This window comes from Rhinichthys klamathensis, unplaced genomic scaffold, assembly GCF_029890125.1.
Source record: "Rhinichthys klamathensis goyatoka isolate OS25496 unplaced genomic scaffold, OSU_Roscu_1.1 h1tg000006l_1, whole genome shotgun sequence".
NCBI classification, from domain to species: Eukaryota; Metazoa; Chordata; class Actinopteri; order Cypriniformes; family Leuciscidae; genus Rhinichthys; species Rhinichthys klamathensis.
Window position 1 is genome coordinate 2,300,020 of NW_026606559.1, and position 16,418 is coordinate 2,316,437.

General features: G+C 37.8%; 1 protein-coding gene across 2 annotated transcripts in view; it reads right to left on the bottom strand.

Annotated features, from left to right (window-relative positions):
• Positions 1 to 567: 567 nt before the first annotated feature.
• Positions 568 to 16,418, bottom strand: part of ddc (dopa decarboxylase) — a 30,606-nt gene continuing 14,755 nt past the window's right edge. For both annotated transcript variants that reach the window (XM_056257440.1, XM_056257446.1), the window contains exons 7-14: positions 16,173 to 16,239; positions 15,964 to 16,058; positions 13,043 to 13,110; positions 11,754 to 11,830; positions 4,416 to 4,435; positions 3,326 to 3,424; positions 2,387 to 2,488; positions 568 to 1,012 (exon numbers count right to left, since the gene is read on the bottom strand). In XM_056257440.1, coding sequence (XP_056113415.1) covers positions 812 to 1,012; positions 2,387 to 2,488; positions 3,326 to 3,424; positions 4,416 to 4,435; positions 11,754 to 11,830; positions 13,043 to 13,110; positions 15,964 to 16,058; positions 16,173 to 16,239 — 729 coding nt within the window. In that variant the 3' untranslated portion in view covers positions 568 to 811. The remainder of the gene's footprint in view (positions 1,013 to 2,386; positions 2,489 to 3,325; positions 3,425 to 4,415; positions 4,436 to 11,753; positions 11,831 to 13,042; positions 13,111 to 15,963; positions 16,059 to 16,172; positions 16,240 to 16,418) is intronic.

Below are 16,418 nucleotides of genomic sequence, written 5' to 3' on the forward strand. Positions count from 1 at the left end.
TTGTTATATCAAATGACAAAGATTGACATCAACATTGGCTTGGCTTTTCGGAGATGCTGATAACTGAGGGATTTGAAATGTTGAAAAAGCGACGCGGAGATTTTTTGATCTCGTATACGTATTTATTACTCAACAGGTGAATAAGGTATTTTATTAAAAAAATAAATCGCCATATTTAGCTCTCTAACAAGGTTCATTGTAAAGCATTATCTATTGTGAAGGGTCAATTCATTATGGTTTCTGTAGTGTTGTGCTGGAATTTATTTTCCGTGTCTTTTAATGGGTATAGCTAGAGTATCGTCTTCAGAAACTCAGCTTGAGATCCTTTCCAAATAAACTGGTTATATCTCTTAAGCCTTGTAGTGAATGCTTTATGAGCAGTAGGATAACCATATTCATCCACACAGTCACGAGCCGAAGCACAACCAAAACAAGGTTCTTCCGGAAAATGCATGCAATTTTTTTTTTAAAGCTAAAGGGCTAAAACCTACATAATATACCTTGAAAATAATTTGATCATTTAATCGAACTTGTAGGGTCATTAAAAACAAATGTAATTTTTGGCCATTTTGTGGAAAAACAACAACATTGCTTTTAGCAGACAACACAAATGATCCAGCTCACAAAAGACAGACATGCTGCACTCTTGGTGGACACCTTTGTGACAAACATGCACAAACATAGGCACATTTTGACAATGCACACACACATTTATGCACAATTCGCAGCAGTAGAGTTAAAGTAAGACAGTGTGGATAGCAGGTGTGGCACAGATCACCCTTTTTGACTTAACATGTGATGCCCACCATAGTCAGTGGGGCAGTTCCTGAAGCAGCTCTGATGCCAGGTGGCAGATGTGGGACCAAGCCTCCTGAATATGCCGTGACTCAGTAGTACGGGCACACACGGCAAAACGCAGAACGAACTTGCCCGCCAGTTGGCATGGAACCAGATGGATCTTTCGTGCACTGTTGATCCTCTTCAACAGTGTTTCATTCAATTCATTGGAGCCCTGCAATGTTTAATACACAGCTCAGTAAGTAAGTAAGAACAGGATTTTTTTTTTTCTAAAGTACCTTTCTAGAGCAAAACTTCACAAAGTGCTTTACATCAGAAATCAAAATAAGACTTACAGACAGATAATACAGATAATCAGAGTGATAGAGAACAATTTAGACGAAAGCGAGTTTAAAGAAGTGGGTTTTCGCTGCTTTTTAAAAGTGTCCACAGACCTTAAAGGGGTCCCCAGATGCAAAATTCACTTTTATATGGTGTTTGCATATAACTGTGTCTTTGCAGTGTACCGTACCATACAATGAAAAACATCCATTCACTTTTTTAATCCAGGGGGTGGAATTAGTCAAAGGACTGCTCAAGATTTGATAAGAGGAACTCTATCCAAAATTGAAAGGATGTTATCTTTAACAAAAAAAAAAAAAAAAAAAAATTAATATATATATCAAATTTGTTTCATTTCTCATTTTCGTTCAATTTAAGTTGAAGTACTATAATAGCTAAAACTAAAAACTAAAACTTAATAAAAACTATATAGACATATTGGTAACACTTTGCAATAAGGTTCACATAGGTAACATTAGTTAATGAATTAACTAACGAGTAATACATTTGTTACAGTATTTATTAACCTTTGTTGATGTTAGTCAATAAAAAAAACTTTTCATCGTTAGTTCATGTTAGCTTATACATTAAATATGAATAGATGCAAATTTTGCCTTTAATAATGTATTAGTAAATGTAAATTAACAAATCATAATGCACTGTTAATAAATGGAAGCTTTTCGCCAAGTGTTACCAACATATTTAAATAAAAACACAAATAAAAATAATACAAATGAAGAAGAAAAAACAGCAAAATTACTAAAACTTAAACTAAAATTTCAATTAAAAATTCTAACAAAAACTTTACCAGTCATATTTAAATAACACTGAAATATATAAATAATATATATATATATATATATATATATATATATATATATATATATATATATATATATATATATATATATATATATATATATATATATACTATATAATATTTACCTTTGCCTAAATAAAGTGTAAATAATTTAATGCAAGTTTACATCTAAATGCGAAATAACACATTAGTAAGTTTATTCGCCTGAAATGGTTTGTGGTAGCAGAGACACTTTTTTTGTTGTTGTTGTTTTTGTGGGGGTTTTTTTGACGTTACTCTTTGTAACAGCATCATTTTGTGTCATTTGTGTTGCTCTCTTTGCAGATCTTCGGAAATTAAAATAATTCATACTGCAATTTTCCATAGTTAACCACCTCCAAGCGTCAATCTATTATAACCACAAGAAGAGATCTTTTGTGTTTCTGTAGAGAGAGTGTTTTCTCTGACCTTGAGTCTAAAGCAGACGAGGCCCAGCACAACGTCAGCTGAGATCTCAAAGCGTTGATCAGCTCTCACCAAAGACTCAAACTCTTTGGCCAACCCTACATGCTGAGACAAGATGAGCAAAGCATTTTAGACATGAGATGCAGCATGGATGGATAGATAGATAGATAGATAGATAGATAGATAGATAGATAGATAGATAGATAGATAGATAGATAGATAGATAGATAGATAGATAGATAGATAGATAGATAGATAGATAGATAGATAGATAGATAGATAGATAGATAGATAGATAGATAGATAGATAGATAGATAGATAGATGGGTAGATAGATAGATCAGAAAACAAAATGTAAATGTGCAGACTAGCAGAATTTTCTTATTTCTTTGGGTGAAATACTCTTTCAAGCATACCAGCAGAGGGCAGTCTGTAGATTCAAATAAACAACCAAAATATAAAATGGTGAATGATTGTGTCCTAATCATTAAAACAAATTATCCTATATTAAACTGGACTGTAAAATAAAGTGCTACCGAAATGTTTAAAAGGACTGCATAATACATGCATAATCATGTTTAAGGGGTTATTATTATTATTTTTTTCTATGTATATGTATATATGCGCCTGACAGAACTCTTTATGGTTCTATAACGAAACTTTTCTTCTAGTGTAACTTTGAGTAAACTAACAAGAACAAAAATATATTTGTTTATTTTTTAAGAATACATAGAGTTTAAAATTCATGCACTATATTTCTCAACAAAAAAAAATAGAACCTGGACCAGACTTCCTATAGTACATGTGCAGAACCGAACACATAATGTCTTTCAAAAACAAATAGAGTGCACTGATTTGCGTCATTCCAAATCGGCTGTGGAGCCGAATAAGATGTGACTGGCAGGGCTAATTTGATTGACAGCATGGATTAAAGGCAGTTACCTTGCGGATGTAGGCTTGGAGACCTTTGAGTCCGTACATGCGGAACACAAACCACAACTTGAGAGAGCGGAACCTACGTCCCAATGGAATTTGCCAGTGCTGAAGGGAGATGAGATGAGATATGACATATGAACTGTGCACACATAAATACATGAAGTACACATGAATCACAGACACAAATCGGTGCACATACACTTCTACTTATACAAAAGTTTGTACTCCTCACTTGTCTCATCACCTATACTTAAATACACGTAGATAAATTATACAGTTAATTGGCATTTAAATTGGTTCTTAGTAGTTCTTAGATATGGTTCTCAACTGGTTTTGCTGCTGGACCAAAATTGTACATTGTTTAAAAAAGTATATTACATTTAAAGCAATAAAATTAGCAAGCAAATACAAATGTAAATCATGCATTAAATATATTAATTAATAACAATTTGCTAAAAATTTTGATAACACTATTAACAATAAGATTTCATTATTTAACATGAACTAATAATGAATAATACATACATAATTTATTAATCAATGTTCATTCCAACATTTACTAATACATTATTAAAATCAAAAGTTGTATTTGTTAACAGTAGTTACTGTGAACTAATATGAAAAAACAATTAAATACTGCATTTTTATTAATTAACACAAAGATTAATAAATACTGTAACAAACAAATTGCTCATTGTTATTTAATGTTTGTGTATTCATTAACTAATGTTAACAAATACCTATAACACCTTTTTGTAAAGTGTTACCAATATTTTAAAGATGCATATACAGTAATTGTTCCTTTTTTTAATGCATAAACCACATCAGAATTCACTGACCTAACACATGGAACGAACACTGGGCTATATATATATATTAATAAAAAAATTTTTTTTGCCAGATTACCAGTAAAAAGGATGTATTGGTCTATTCTAAATATGTATCTTTGTAATTTCACTGCTGTTTCACTTCACCATATCAGAGCCTATCAAGACCTGCAATATTTTTTTTCAGTCACAACTCATCATAATCCTTCACAATACACACACACACACACAACCACGCACGCACACACGCACACACACAGTATACTTACTCTATAATCAGTGACAAGTCCTATAAATATATAAAAGAAAAATATTTCAATATTTATTCAAATCACACTAACAAGAAAGCTCAGGTGTAAATAATATATACGCAGTACAACAATGATTACAAGTAACAAGCAATAAAATGTTTAAGAATAACATAGTTCTTTTTTCCATCTGGCAAAGCCTAATGATAATTTAATCAGGAAGTTGTTCATGATAGAAATGGCTTTAAGGTGTGTATGCATATGTGCATGTGTGTGTGCGTGTGTGTTGAGAGACATGGCTGCTCTTTTGTCTTGCTGTCAGCACAATTACAATCGTCTGCACAGCTGCACACTGCCTACAGACACATGACCAGATAAACTGTCTTTGTTTAGTCATGTTTAACTGGCCAACAAGCAACAGGCAGCTCATTGGTTGACGGATTTGAGAAAACTACAGATAAATGATATTGAATTAGATATAAAAATATCAAGAAAGTGGCATCTGCAAACAAATAATGAATTTTACTTGTATCCAGGTGTAAAGGTGATTTTTAGGGAATGTATGAAGCATTAAGTTCCCTTTCTAACACTGCATCTTGGATTGACGCTATGTGGAACGCCAACAGTGTGACCGGTGTCTGAAGCACGTGTATACTCACAACAATTTCATTGGCCGACGACAGTCAATGACGTCAATACCGGAACGCCCCCACACGTAAAAGAGGGTGCCTGAAGTAGACATCATCAACTCTTTTTGTCTTCAGGAGACACTTGTTTGTATGTGCAGATGAAACAAACGCTACGGATGGAGCGTGATCGACTCCTTGAGGAAGCTGGATGTGCTCTTTATGATGCATTCGCGAGACTGAATGAAAGAGACTGGTAATAATCTTTGTTCTTCCTTGATTCTCATCCAAGGAATAGTAGTCAGCGTTTGCACAAGCGTTGAAGTTGTAGGCACTCTTAGCATTGCAATCGTGGTAGCAGACTCTGGTGATAAGAATCTGGCTTTGAACAGAGCATGTTCGACTCTCGAGCAAGCTTTGTGGTCATGGTGAGAAGCTCCACATAGGATATGCTTGACTCTCTCTTGAGGGATGAGATTTCAGAGCCTACACCCCGCGATGCCATATCAGCTACAATCGCAAGGATTGTAGTTGGACCATGGGAAGAGTCTGATAGGAAGTCCTTTACCTTTCAGGACTCCTCCTACTAGCTCTAATACTTCCATGCCAGTTTCTAATCTCAAAAAAAGAGAAGAAAAGAAACCGATTAATGTGGAATTCTGAGGGATTAGATTCAGAGAGAGTTGAGGAGGATGTTATTAATAAATACGCCCCCTCTGCTGTCCACAAGCAGATAACTAATGTTGATGGAACCAAGCTGATAGAAAAGCAACTTTGACTGAAATAACCACTCATTACAACCAAGGTATGCAGCAAAGTATTTGTGAAGCCACAACACGCACAACCTTGAGGCAGATGGGCTACAACAGCAGAAAACCCCACCGGGTACCACTCATCTCCACTACAAATAGGAAAAAGAGGCTACAATTTGCAAGAGCTCACAAAAATTGGACAGTTGAAGACTGGACAAATGTTGCCTGGTCTGATGAGTCTCAATTTCTGTTGAGACATTCAGATGGTAGAGTCAGAATTTGGCGTAAACAGAATAAAAAACATGGATCCATCATGCCTTGTTACCACTGTGCAGGCTGGTGGTGGTGTAATGGTGTGGGGGATGTTTTCTTGGCACACTTTAGGCCCCACTAAGGGCATCGTTTAAATGAAACTAAGGGCATCGTTTAGATGCCCCAATTGGGCATCGTTTAAATGCCACGGCCTACCTGAGCATTGTTTCTGACCATGTACCCATCCTCTGATGGCTACTTTCAGCAGGAAAATGCATCATGTCACAAAGCTCGAATCATTTCAAATTGGTTTCTTGAACATGACAATGAGTTCACTGTACTAAAATGGCCCCCACAGTCACCAGATCTCAACCCAATAGAGCATCTTTGGGATGTGGTGGAACGGGAGCTTCGTGCCCTGGATGTGCATCCCACAAATCTCCATCAACTGCAAGATGCTATCCTATCAATATGGGCCAACATTTCTAAAGAATGCTTTCAGCACCTTGTTGAATCAATGCCACGTAGAATTAAGGCAGTTCTGAAGGCGAAAGGGGGTCAAACACAGTATTAGTATGGTGTTCCTATAATAATCCTTTAGGTGAGTGTATTTTGTTGATCCTGGAACAACATTCCTGTCCGGAAATATCCCTCCCCTACTGTCTCAGTTTTAAAGTAGAATCGGAAGAAAACAAATAGAGAGAAAACTGCCTTTTAGCAGCTCTTCTTGTTACAAGGCAGCTTTGTCAAGTGCTGGGAGTCTTGGGACCCTGGACAGATGTGAGTGTAGAGTAGAACCCTCCCCTACTGTTGGCGTTTTAAAGTAAGGTCCTCCACTCCCTGTTGGAGCCTCAAACAGTCCTGTAGAACCTAACAAGTAGAGGTTAATTTGCCTTTTAGCAGCTCTTCTTGTTATCAGGTACCTATTGTCAGGTGCTGGGAGCCATGGGACTTTGGACAGGTTTGAGTATAGAGTAGAACCATCTCCTACTGTTGGCGTTTTAAAGTAAGGTCCTCCACTCCCTGTTGGAGCCTCAAACAGTCCTGTAGAACCAACAAACATAGGTTAAGTTGCTTTTTAGCAGCTCTTCTTGTTACCCTGGACAGGTTTGTGCCAGCAGCCATATCACCCTGTAGCCCAAGACTGATTGCCCACTGAAGCTAAGCAGGGCTGAGCCTGGTTAGTACCTGGATGGGAGACCTTCTGAGAAAACCAGGTTGCTGCTGGAAGAGGTGTTAGTGAGGCCAGCAGGGGGTGCTCACCCAGTGGTCTGTGTGGGTCCTAACGCCCCAGTATAGTAATGGGGACACTATACTGTCAAAGAGCACCGTCCTTCGGATGAGACGTTAAACCGAGGTCCTGACTCTCTGTGGTCACAAAAAATCCCAGGATGTCTTTCGAAAGAGTAGGGGTTTAACCCCGGCATCCTGGCCCAATTTGCCCAGTGGCCTCTGTCCATCATGGCCTCCTAATCATCCCCATATATATATATATATATACCAATTGGCTTCATCACTATGTCTCCTCTCCACCAGTAAGCTGGTGTGTGGTGGGCGTTCTGGCGCAATATGGCTGCCGTCGCATCATCCAGGTGGATGCTGCACATTGGTGGTGGTTGAGGAGATTCCCCCTTCCATGTAAAGCGCTTTGAGTGCCGAGAAAAGCGCTATATAAATATAATGAATTATTATTATTATTATTATTAGTCCTTCTGTGTTGAGTGTAGAGTAAAACCCTCCACTACTGTCTGGGTTTTAAAGTAGGGTCCTCCATTCCCTATTGGAGCCTAAACTGATCTCTTAGAATCTGGCAAGTAAAGGGTTAATTGGCCTTCTGGCAGCTCTTCCTGTTACCAGGCGCCTTTGTCAGGTGCTGGGAGTCTTGGGGTCCTGGAGTAGTCCAGGCAGGGGGTGAGTGCTATCCTCAGATTGTATTGGGGTAGTAGAGCTGAAGCTCCCCTGCGGCTTCCTAGAGGTTAGAGTTGTATGTAGAGAGGAGGGTGAATAGTTATTCTAAATGAAAACCCTATGTGTTTGCTCCCTCTATTAATAGAAGTAGTAGGCCAGGGTAGTATATAAAAATGATCTCCCTGGGCCAGTATTCTTGAATTGCTGTGTCAAGCTAAAGAAGCTGTAATAACTAAATCTTAGAGGTCTGCTCCTGGGCCACAGATGGCCAAGGCTGGGCCCACAAGGAAGGGAGGAAGGTTGAAAAAGGCCAGGACTTTCCTTGTCACGGAGGGATATGATCATGGGTAATGGTTGAGGGGAATATTACCACTTGATGGTCTATGAGTCTTAGGATGCGCCGCCCTGTATGATTGATGCTTCTGACTCCAGCTAAACAAGTCTGTAGAGTCAATAATGCCATGCCCATTGTGGTCACATGCACAGCTAATGAGGCAGGCATTCCCTCAACATGGCGGAGCGAGTATTAGTCCCCTATAACGTCGATCCAAAATGCAGTGTTGAGTTCCACTTTGAAAGGGAACGCCTCAGGTTGTGAATGTAACCATGGTTCCCTGAGAAGGCGAATGAGACACTGCGTCTCATTGCCATGCCTCGGGCTTGTCTGCACGCCTCATTCAGGCAAAAAAAAATGTATGACGTCTATTGCAGGCGCCCTCTTAAACGCGCGGGAGCTCCGGGGGTGACATCTGCCAATTATATTTTCATTTGTATACACGTGCTTTAGACACTCATCACACTGATGGCATTCCCCATAGCATCGCTCTAAGATGCAGTGTCTCGTTCCCCTTCTCAGCGAGCCATGGTTACATTCGTAACCTGAGACGTTCACATAGGTGTTCTAACTGAGCAACCACGTGTTTAGTTCATCACACTATGGACATGTTCCATTAACATTTGACAACTAGAAGCACTGATGCCAACTACTTTCAAATGAAAAGTAGGTAAAGCTTGCTTGAAAAGTTGGTAATTGTCACTAGATGACACAATGTGCTAATTAGCAATAGCAAGTATCTGTTTGCTTTATTCTCTGTGTACACATACTGTATTCAATATAGCTGAATTCATAATAGAGCTGTTTTTATTTATATATTTTTCTGTTTCTGTTGTCAGACTACAGAACCAGCCCGTTCTCATCCCAAGGCGTCATCTAACTGACGCTTTTGACTATGCGTCAACATGCCGACGCACATGGTACCCCTTAAGCGTCAATATGAGACGCGCCTCCTAGTGGTCTAACCCTAACCCTACCCCAGACCTAAACCTACCCATAACGGAAGCGTCATCTAACTGACGCTAAAGGGTGCCATGTGCGTCGGATTTAGACGCATGGTCAAAAACGTCAGTTAGATGACGCCCGAGGATGAGCGTCTCATATTGACGCTTAAGGGGTACCATGTGCGTCGGTATGTTGACGCATGGTCAAAAGTGTCAGTTAGATGACGCCTTGGGATGAGAATGTGTTGACAGAACAAGTATGAAATGGTCACTGAAATGAAATCAAACTTAACAGGTTTTTTTATGGAATACTGCAGTATTTAATATAAACAGTGCTGGGGGAAAGTACATTAAAATGTAATGCATTACAATATTGTGTTAAGCCCGTAGCTGTGTGTAGCGCGCGTACCCTTCGGCATACCCTGACGTGCACCTCTCCAAAAATGTAACAACGCGTCAATTCTACGCGGACGCAAGCGCTGTGATTGGTCTGCTAGAACCGCTCCCCGGGTTTCACATGCTCCCTCTGCATGTGTAATTGTGCGTCAACGCGGACAACGACGCAGAAGTATAAATGAAAACCAACGCGTAGTCTATAGCGTAGAGGCTCCGGCGTAGGTCCGACGCAGAAGTATAAATCAGCCTTACTCCCTAAAAGTAACTAAGTACATTATTTTGTTACTTTTTATGGACAGAAATGTGTTATGTTACTTTTGTGTTACTTTTTCTTATCTGGGCTTGCTTGCTTGTTTTGTAATAACATACAAAAACAAAAGTTCTATTTTTGGCAAATGTAAAAGCCCTTTCACACCAAAAGTGAAATGAATAAGCCTCAGGCTGAAAGAAATGTAAATTCACTCCTGTACTGTAGAGGGTGCAGCTCAAACAGACATTTCAGCTGTGCTGTCATTCTGGATTTCAGAAGAATAGTTTGCAGGAGAAGAAAGTTCAACACTCTTACTTCAGCAATAAAACCAAAACCAAAAAATTAAACCCAAATGTAATGTTTATCTAAAGTAATTTTTGCTTATTCGTATGGTTGAATTGGATCATCAAAGTTCAGCAGCAAAGGTATTAGTTAATAAATTCAATAAATGGAAAAACAAAGTAACTTGTATTATTTATTTGAAAAAGTAAAAAATATGTTGTTGTAAATTTAAAAGTAATGTGTTAGTAGTTACTTGAATAAAGCTATTTGATTATGTAACTTATGTTACTTGTAATGCGTTACCCCCAACACTGAATGTAAGTGATAAGTATATGCACATCTAAGTGCACAATAAGTGCACATCTTCTTTTATTTTTTTATTCATGTGCCCTCGTAATCTTTAATCAAAATAATTCCCCCTCCCTCTTGCAACAGCATCTCTTCCTGATGGCATATTTACTGGCCCGAGGGCGGGACAACCTGACACTCGCATGAGATCACTGCAATAGCAGAACACAACGATCCAATTAATTCCCTATGGACAAAATCAAGTCCCGTCCTACTCTTTTTTTCTGGTTTGAAAAGCCGTTTTACTACAGGAAAAAAGACAATTGCAATTTCTGTTTCATATCGACTTTAAGACTGTTAAAGGGATACTCCACTTTTTTTGGAAATAGGCTCATTTTACAACTCCCCCAGAGTTAAACTGTTGAGTTTTACCGTTTTTGAATCCATTCAGCCGATCTCCGGTTCTGGCGGTACCACTTTTAGCATAGCTTAGCATACATCATTGAAGTGGACAAGACCATTAGTATTTCTAAAAAAAAAATAAGCAAAGAGTTTCGATATTTTTCCTATTTAAAACTTGACTCTTCTGTAGTTACATCGTGCACTAAGACCGACGGAAAATGTAAAGTTGCGATTTTCTAGGCTGATATGGCTAGGAACTATACTCTCATTCCTGCGTAATAATCAAGAAACTTTACTGCCGTACCATGAGAGCAGCAGGCGTAATGATATGACGCAGCGCCTGAAAATAGGCTACCCTCCGTCAACACAACGGAACTATTTTATACATAAATAATATCTTTTTATCTTCATTTAGATTTTTTTGTTACATTTTAGTTGCCAGAAAAATGTGCCAGTTCTATTTGTCTTCAAAATAAAAGATGTTATATTAATAGTATTATAATTATAACATTTGGATGTCTAATGCATTTTTAAGTGTATCTTAAGCATCCAAAAAATTGTCATAACATGTGTCAAACACATGCAAAAACACACAAAATCTACTTGAGGTCAGTGTAGGAGGTTAGAAAGCTGTTGTTTACCAGCACACAGAGAGGCTTAAAGAATACAGCAGAGCACTAAGGGGAATAATCTGATCGAGCCTTCAGTGTGACTTAAAGTGGATGTCAGCACAAAACGTCATGTCTCACTAATGAGGATCACGGTCATCCTCTTTACACCTCATGCTAATGCACTTCAATCTTTTATGAGTTTTATTATACTTATTCTTTACAATAATGACTGATAGGTTTCAGTGATTGTGTCAGCAACTGAAATGTAATGGTATATGGTGCAAAGTGATGAAGTGATGCCACTGATTAATTACCTGACTCTTGGTGATCATGCTTTAGATAAAGCGGCTCCATTTTAAATGCTCCAATAAGGTCTGATCTTTTCTTCACCCTGCACAGAGACATTCACATTCATCACTCACAGAGTGGAGGAGACAACAGTCAGTTACTGTACATCAGTGTGTGTACAGTATATATCATTATGATTTAAACGTTCAATAATGGCTAATTAATATCTTATTTGGTGTTATATTATGGATCCTGATGTGACAGAGTAAGCTTACTGGATGTATATTATGCAAATGCTTTAGCTGCATTTTTTTTAACAAAGTTAGAACTTAGAAGATACAAAAAATAGATACAGACACTGAAAAACAAGCTACACAGTGTTGACACAGTGTGTCTAGTATGTGAGAGTCTGTTTTAAGTGTTGTTCCTTTTCAATATTAAGAATAAGTGTTTTGCATTATAATTTTGTTCTAGTGTGGCTTAAAAGTATCTATAACAGTTTGGCCCACAGACCAAATGAAGCCCCAGGGAGCCCAACATGACTCAATATTTAACTGAACAAACAAAGAGAAAGTGAGGTATAAAGAGATGATATAACCTCAGAGTTGAATCAAGACAGTGCCGATCAAGTTCTGTTAAAGAGCCTACTGGTATAAGAGGGGATTATGCATTGAGATACAATCATATTTTTTCTCAACAAAGTAACTTCTTTATATTTGTAGTATATACTGTATATATGAATGTGAGAATCTTTCTGTCTATGTATTTGCAGTACAGTACATAATACACTAATGGTCATTGGCTAAGAAAAGTCCAGTTCGTTTTTAGAAAAGGTCTCGCAACATTTGTTTTAAGGTTCAAGGTTTAAGGTTCCCTTTATTGCCATTCAGCTCTTTTACAGACAAGTGGGAAGGACAAGCTGTTTGACACAGAGAGCCAGGGATTCAAAATTAGTTTCCAAAGTGAAGAATTTCATACATTTTTACCATGTGCATGTCTTAAGTGTCAAACTATTTACTGTCACTTTTGATCAAATTAATGCATCCTTGCTGAAAAAAAGTATTAATTTCATTCAAATAACTCAATAAATAAAATCTTACTGCCCCCAATCCTTTGAATGGTAGTGTATATCAAGGTCAATTTGTGTCTTTACTTTCTTTCCATATAACCATGATGACCGCATCTGTTTGCCTGGTACTGAAATGAAGGGCAGCTGGAACCGTTTCCTCTGTAGCCTGACAAAGCTGACCCATAGTGTGTTGGGATACAGTAGATTGGGTCAGAGGATACATTAAATAAGCCTGTTGACACTTACCACAATGTAGAGCAATCAAAGTTGACCAGGAGCCATTTATGAGGATTGAAATTGAAAGAGTCTGCAAACTATAAGAGAAACAAATTTTGATGTTTTTAACACTTATTCTTTGAGACAGTGGGCAAATGTCACAAAACTTGCCTGCCATTGGTAAAATTAATATGATTTTCACTTTGAAATAAATCAGGGATATCACTAGAATGTTTTTAACATAAATGTCAACAACATCAGAATATTACAAATATAAAATGAGGTAATAATAAAGTCAGTCCCATTTCAATATTTCACCTGCTGAGTTCATCAGACAGGCTCTGTGTTATATGATCCCCATGTCTTGGTTGGACTCTTGTGTTATTTCCTGTTTCTGTGCCATGTTTGTAGTCCCTTGTAGTCTTTCATGTTGATTAGTTCCCTGATTGTTTCTATAATGAAGCAGAAGCTGAAGGGATGCAGGGGTTTTATATAACAAATAGGGCTGCACGATTAATTGCAATTTACGTGTAATCGCACTTAAATCGAGTTGGCTTATCGCGATTTTGAAATCGCGAAGGCTGCGATTATTTGTTATGCGCAGCTTGTCATTAATGTACGGCTCTGTAAACGCTGCACCATCTGAAAGCACTGTGAGTTTGAGTCATTTATAACGTGCATTTGAAATAGCAACACGCGTCAAACATCTTTCCAAACATGAGAAGCATCTATGAACCTCTTGTCCAACAAAAGACAACATTTAATAACATGCTTTTACTCCAAACTCCCTTCATAACGACAGTTGAGCATCCTTACACAGAATAAGGCTGACAAGCTGTGCATAAAATAATCACAGCCTTTGCCAAATCGCATGCGGTTTCATTGCGATTAATTTTGCAGCCCTAATAAAAATAAAAATAAAAATAAACTTAATAGAGAAGCCAGGCAACACAAGAAATACAGAGAACCAAAAAACAGGGACACGCACCATCTACAATCTACATCTGACAAGGAAAAAGGGAAACACAAGGGCTGTGTCCGAAATCACCCCCTAATAGGGCTCTATTTGAGGGAACAGCCATTTGTATTGGTGTCCGAAACCATAATGGAAGTTATCGAGTGAACTCATTCAATCTGTCACGTCTTGTTTTGGTCATGTCTCATGTCTTTGTCATGTTTCCTGTTGTCATGTGATTCCCTGTTATAGTCATGTGATCCTGCCATGTGTTCCCTTGTCTGATGTGTCATGTTGTCATTGGTTCATTGTTTCATTGTTCACAGGTGTCCCTTGTCTAGTCATTAGTCATTGTGTATTTAAGCCCTCATGTTTGCCATGTGTTCTTGTCAAGTATTGTTTGTGTGACCACTGTTGGTAAGCATTCCGTTCATGTCCATGTTTTGGACATTCTCTTTTAATTGATTATTAAATTGTTTAACTAAGGTTTATACATGCTAGTTGTACCCATGACAGAGTTCAAGATAAAACTTTTCATCTTATTATTACTGGAGCTTCCAGTTTGCTAAGTTTCAAACAATTATTAAACAGCAAACACAAACTTTGCAAAAGCAGCAGCCCTTCTGGAACACTCATTTTTCAATTTCGTTCACTCGTAACTATATTAGTGGAATAATGTAGAGAATAGTGAAGGGTGCGATGCACAAGTGTAAACAATCTAACAAGACACACCTGGGAACAATCAGGGAACTAATCAACATGATAACATTATAAAGGGACTGCAAACATGGCACAGAAACAGGAAGTAACACAAAAGTTCAAACAAGACATGGGGAAGATATAACACTGTTTTACAAGTATGAAAGTTTTACATGTGATATTTTGCTAAGATTGTCTTTATTACAACCATGACATCTGAACTCTATACAAAATTGTTTGCGATTTTAAGATAATTCCCATCATGTTAAATAGGTCCTAACAGTATCTAGCAACACCAATAGAGAAGGTGTCAATTCTGTTATTCATTTATTTATTAAGTGATTGCTAGGTGTGTCAATATTTATTAAAAAAAAATATTGGACAACATTTTGTATTTGTGGAAGAAAAAACTAATTGTGAAAACATGGAGATTGCACCCAAACATAGGTGAATAACTTTGAATAATTTCACCAGTTTTGGAGCCTCTTTTATCCCAATAGTCAAGAATCTGTGTAAAAATTTTGAAATATGAAAATAAAATTAAAGATGAGTCATCTGTCACCTACCTGTTGGATATGAACTACTCTTGAGTCTTGACTCTGATCCAATGTATCAAACTTCACAATCAACAGCAGCATCTGTCCAATGAGCATTCGAACAGAGCCACTATCTCAAAGTCTAATCTTTTTGCTCACTCTCCCCTTTCCAATATCCTTTCTCTCTATTGCAATAAAGAAGGCAGACACTGTCATCACGCTCTGAATGTTGCCATGCTGAGTCTTGCCTGTCTTTCACTCCCTGGCAACGGACTGCAAACCGGAAACAGCAGCCTACTGTCATTCCGGTCAATAATAAAAACCATCGTCTGAGCAGCGCAGCACTGTCTGCACTATTGTTTGAACTTGTGATGCTAATAAACAGTGATATTTCTTTAGCAGGGGAAAAATGAACTTATCTAAAGGTCTTTCTTTGCCTCAGGAAATTACTTTACCCTTATCATTGCAACACCCAGCTGGGTGCCACGTCAACTCAAAGGACGATCAGGGATCTCTAATTTCCCGCCCATTCCACAAGACATCGCTCATGCCAGCTTGCATCATTGGTGACATTTAAATATTCTCAATCGCGCACACACACGACTCCGTCCTCCACATGCCGTTCCCAAGTAACAGGATCAATAGTTGAGCACAGCACAGATTGCTCTTCTGTTATCACTCACACCTTTCAAGGCTTTGTGAAGAGCAGCCTGTGTGAAGTGTGCTTAAGAACACAATGTGTGATTTGAATGTTATCTCACCTCTACTCCATTCAGGAGGGGTCTGAACTCCGGACAGATAAATGCACTCCCAGCATATGCGGCATCAATGTGCATCCAGATTTCTTCTGCATTACCTGACACAGAAATATTGACAATGTTTCCATCAAAATATTCATCAAAATATTGATTTTATTGCAACCACAAATAAGCTACAACAGAAAATAACAATAAATGGTATTTGTTCTTACAAATAGGGCCGAGCTCAGTGATGCAGTCGAAAGCACAGGATGGAGTTGTTCCCAATGTCGCACAAAACTAAGAGAAACATCCAGAAAGTCAAATGGATGGATTATTATGTATTGATTTTAATATTTTATGTTCTACTCAAACAAATAAGTCAACAACCTATAATGTTCAATGAAAAATTCATTTGATCCCTGCTTGATCACAAAAAGATTTGTTCCTGCTTTTTTTGTCATTCTTCTAAGACAAAT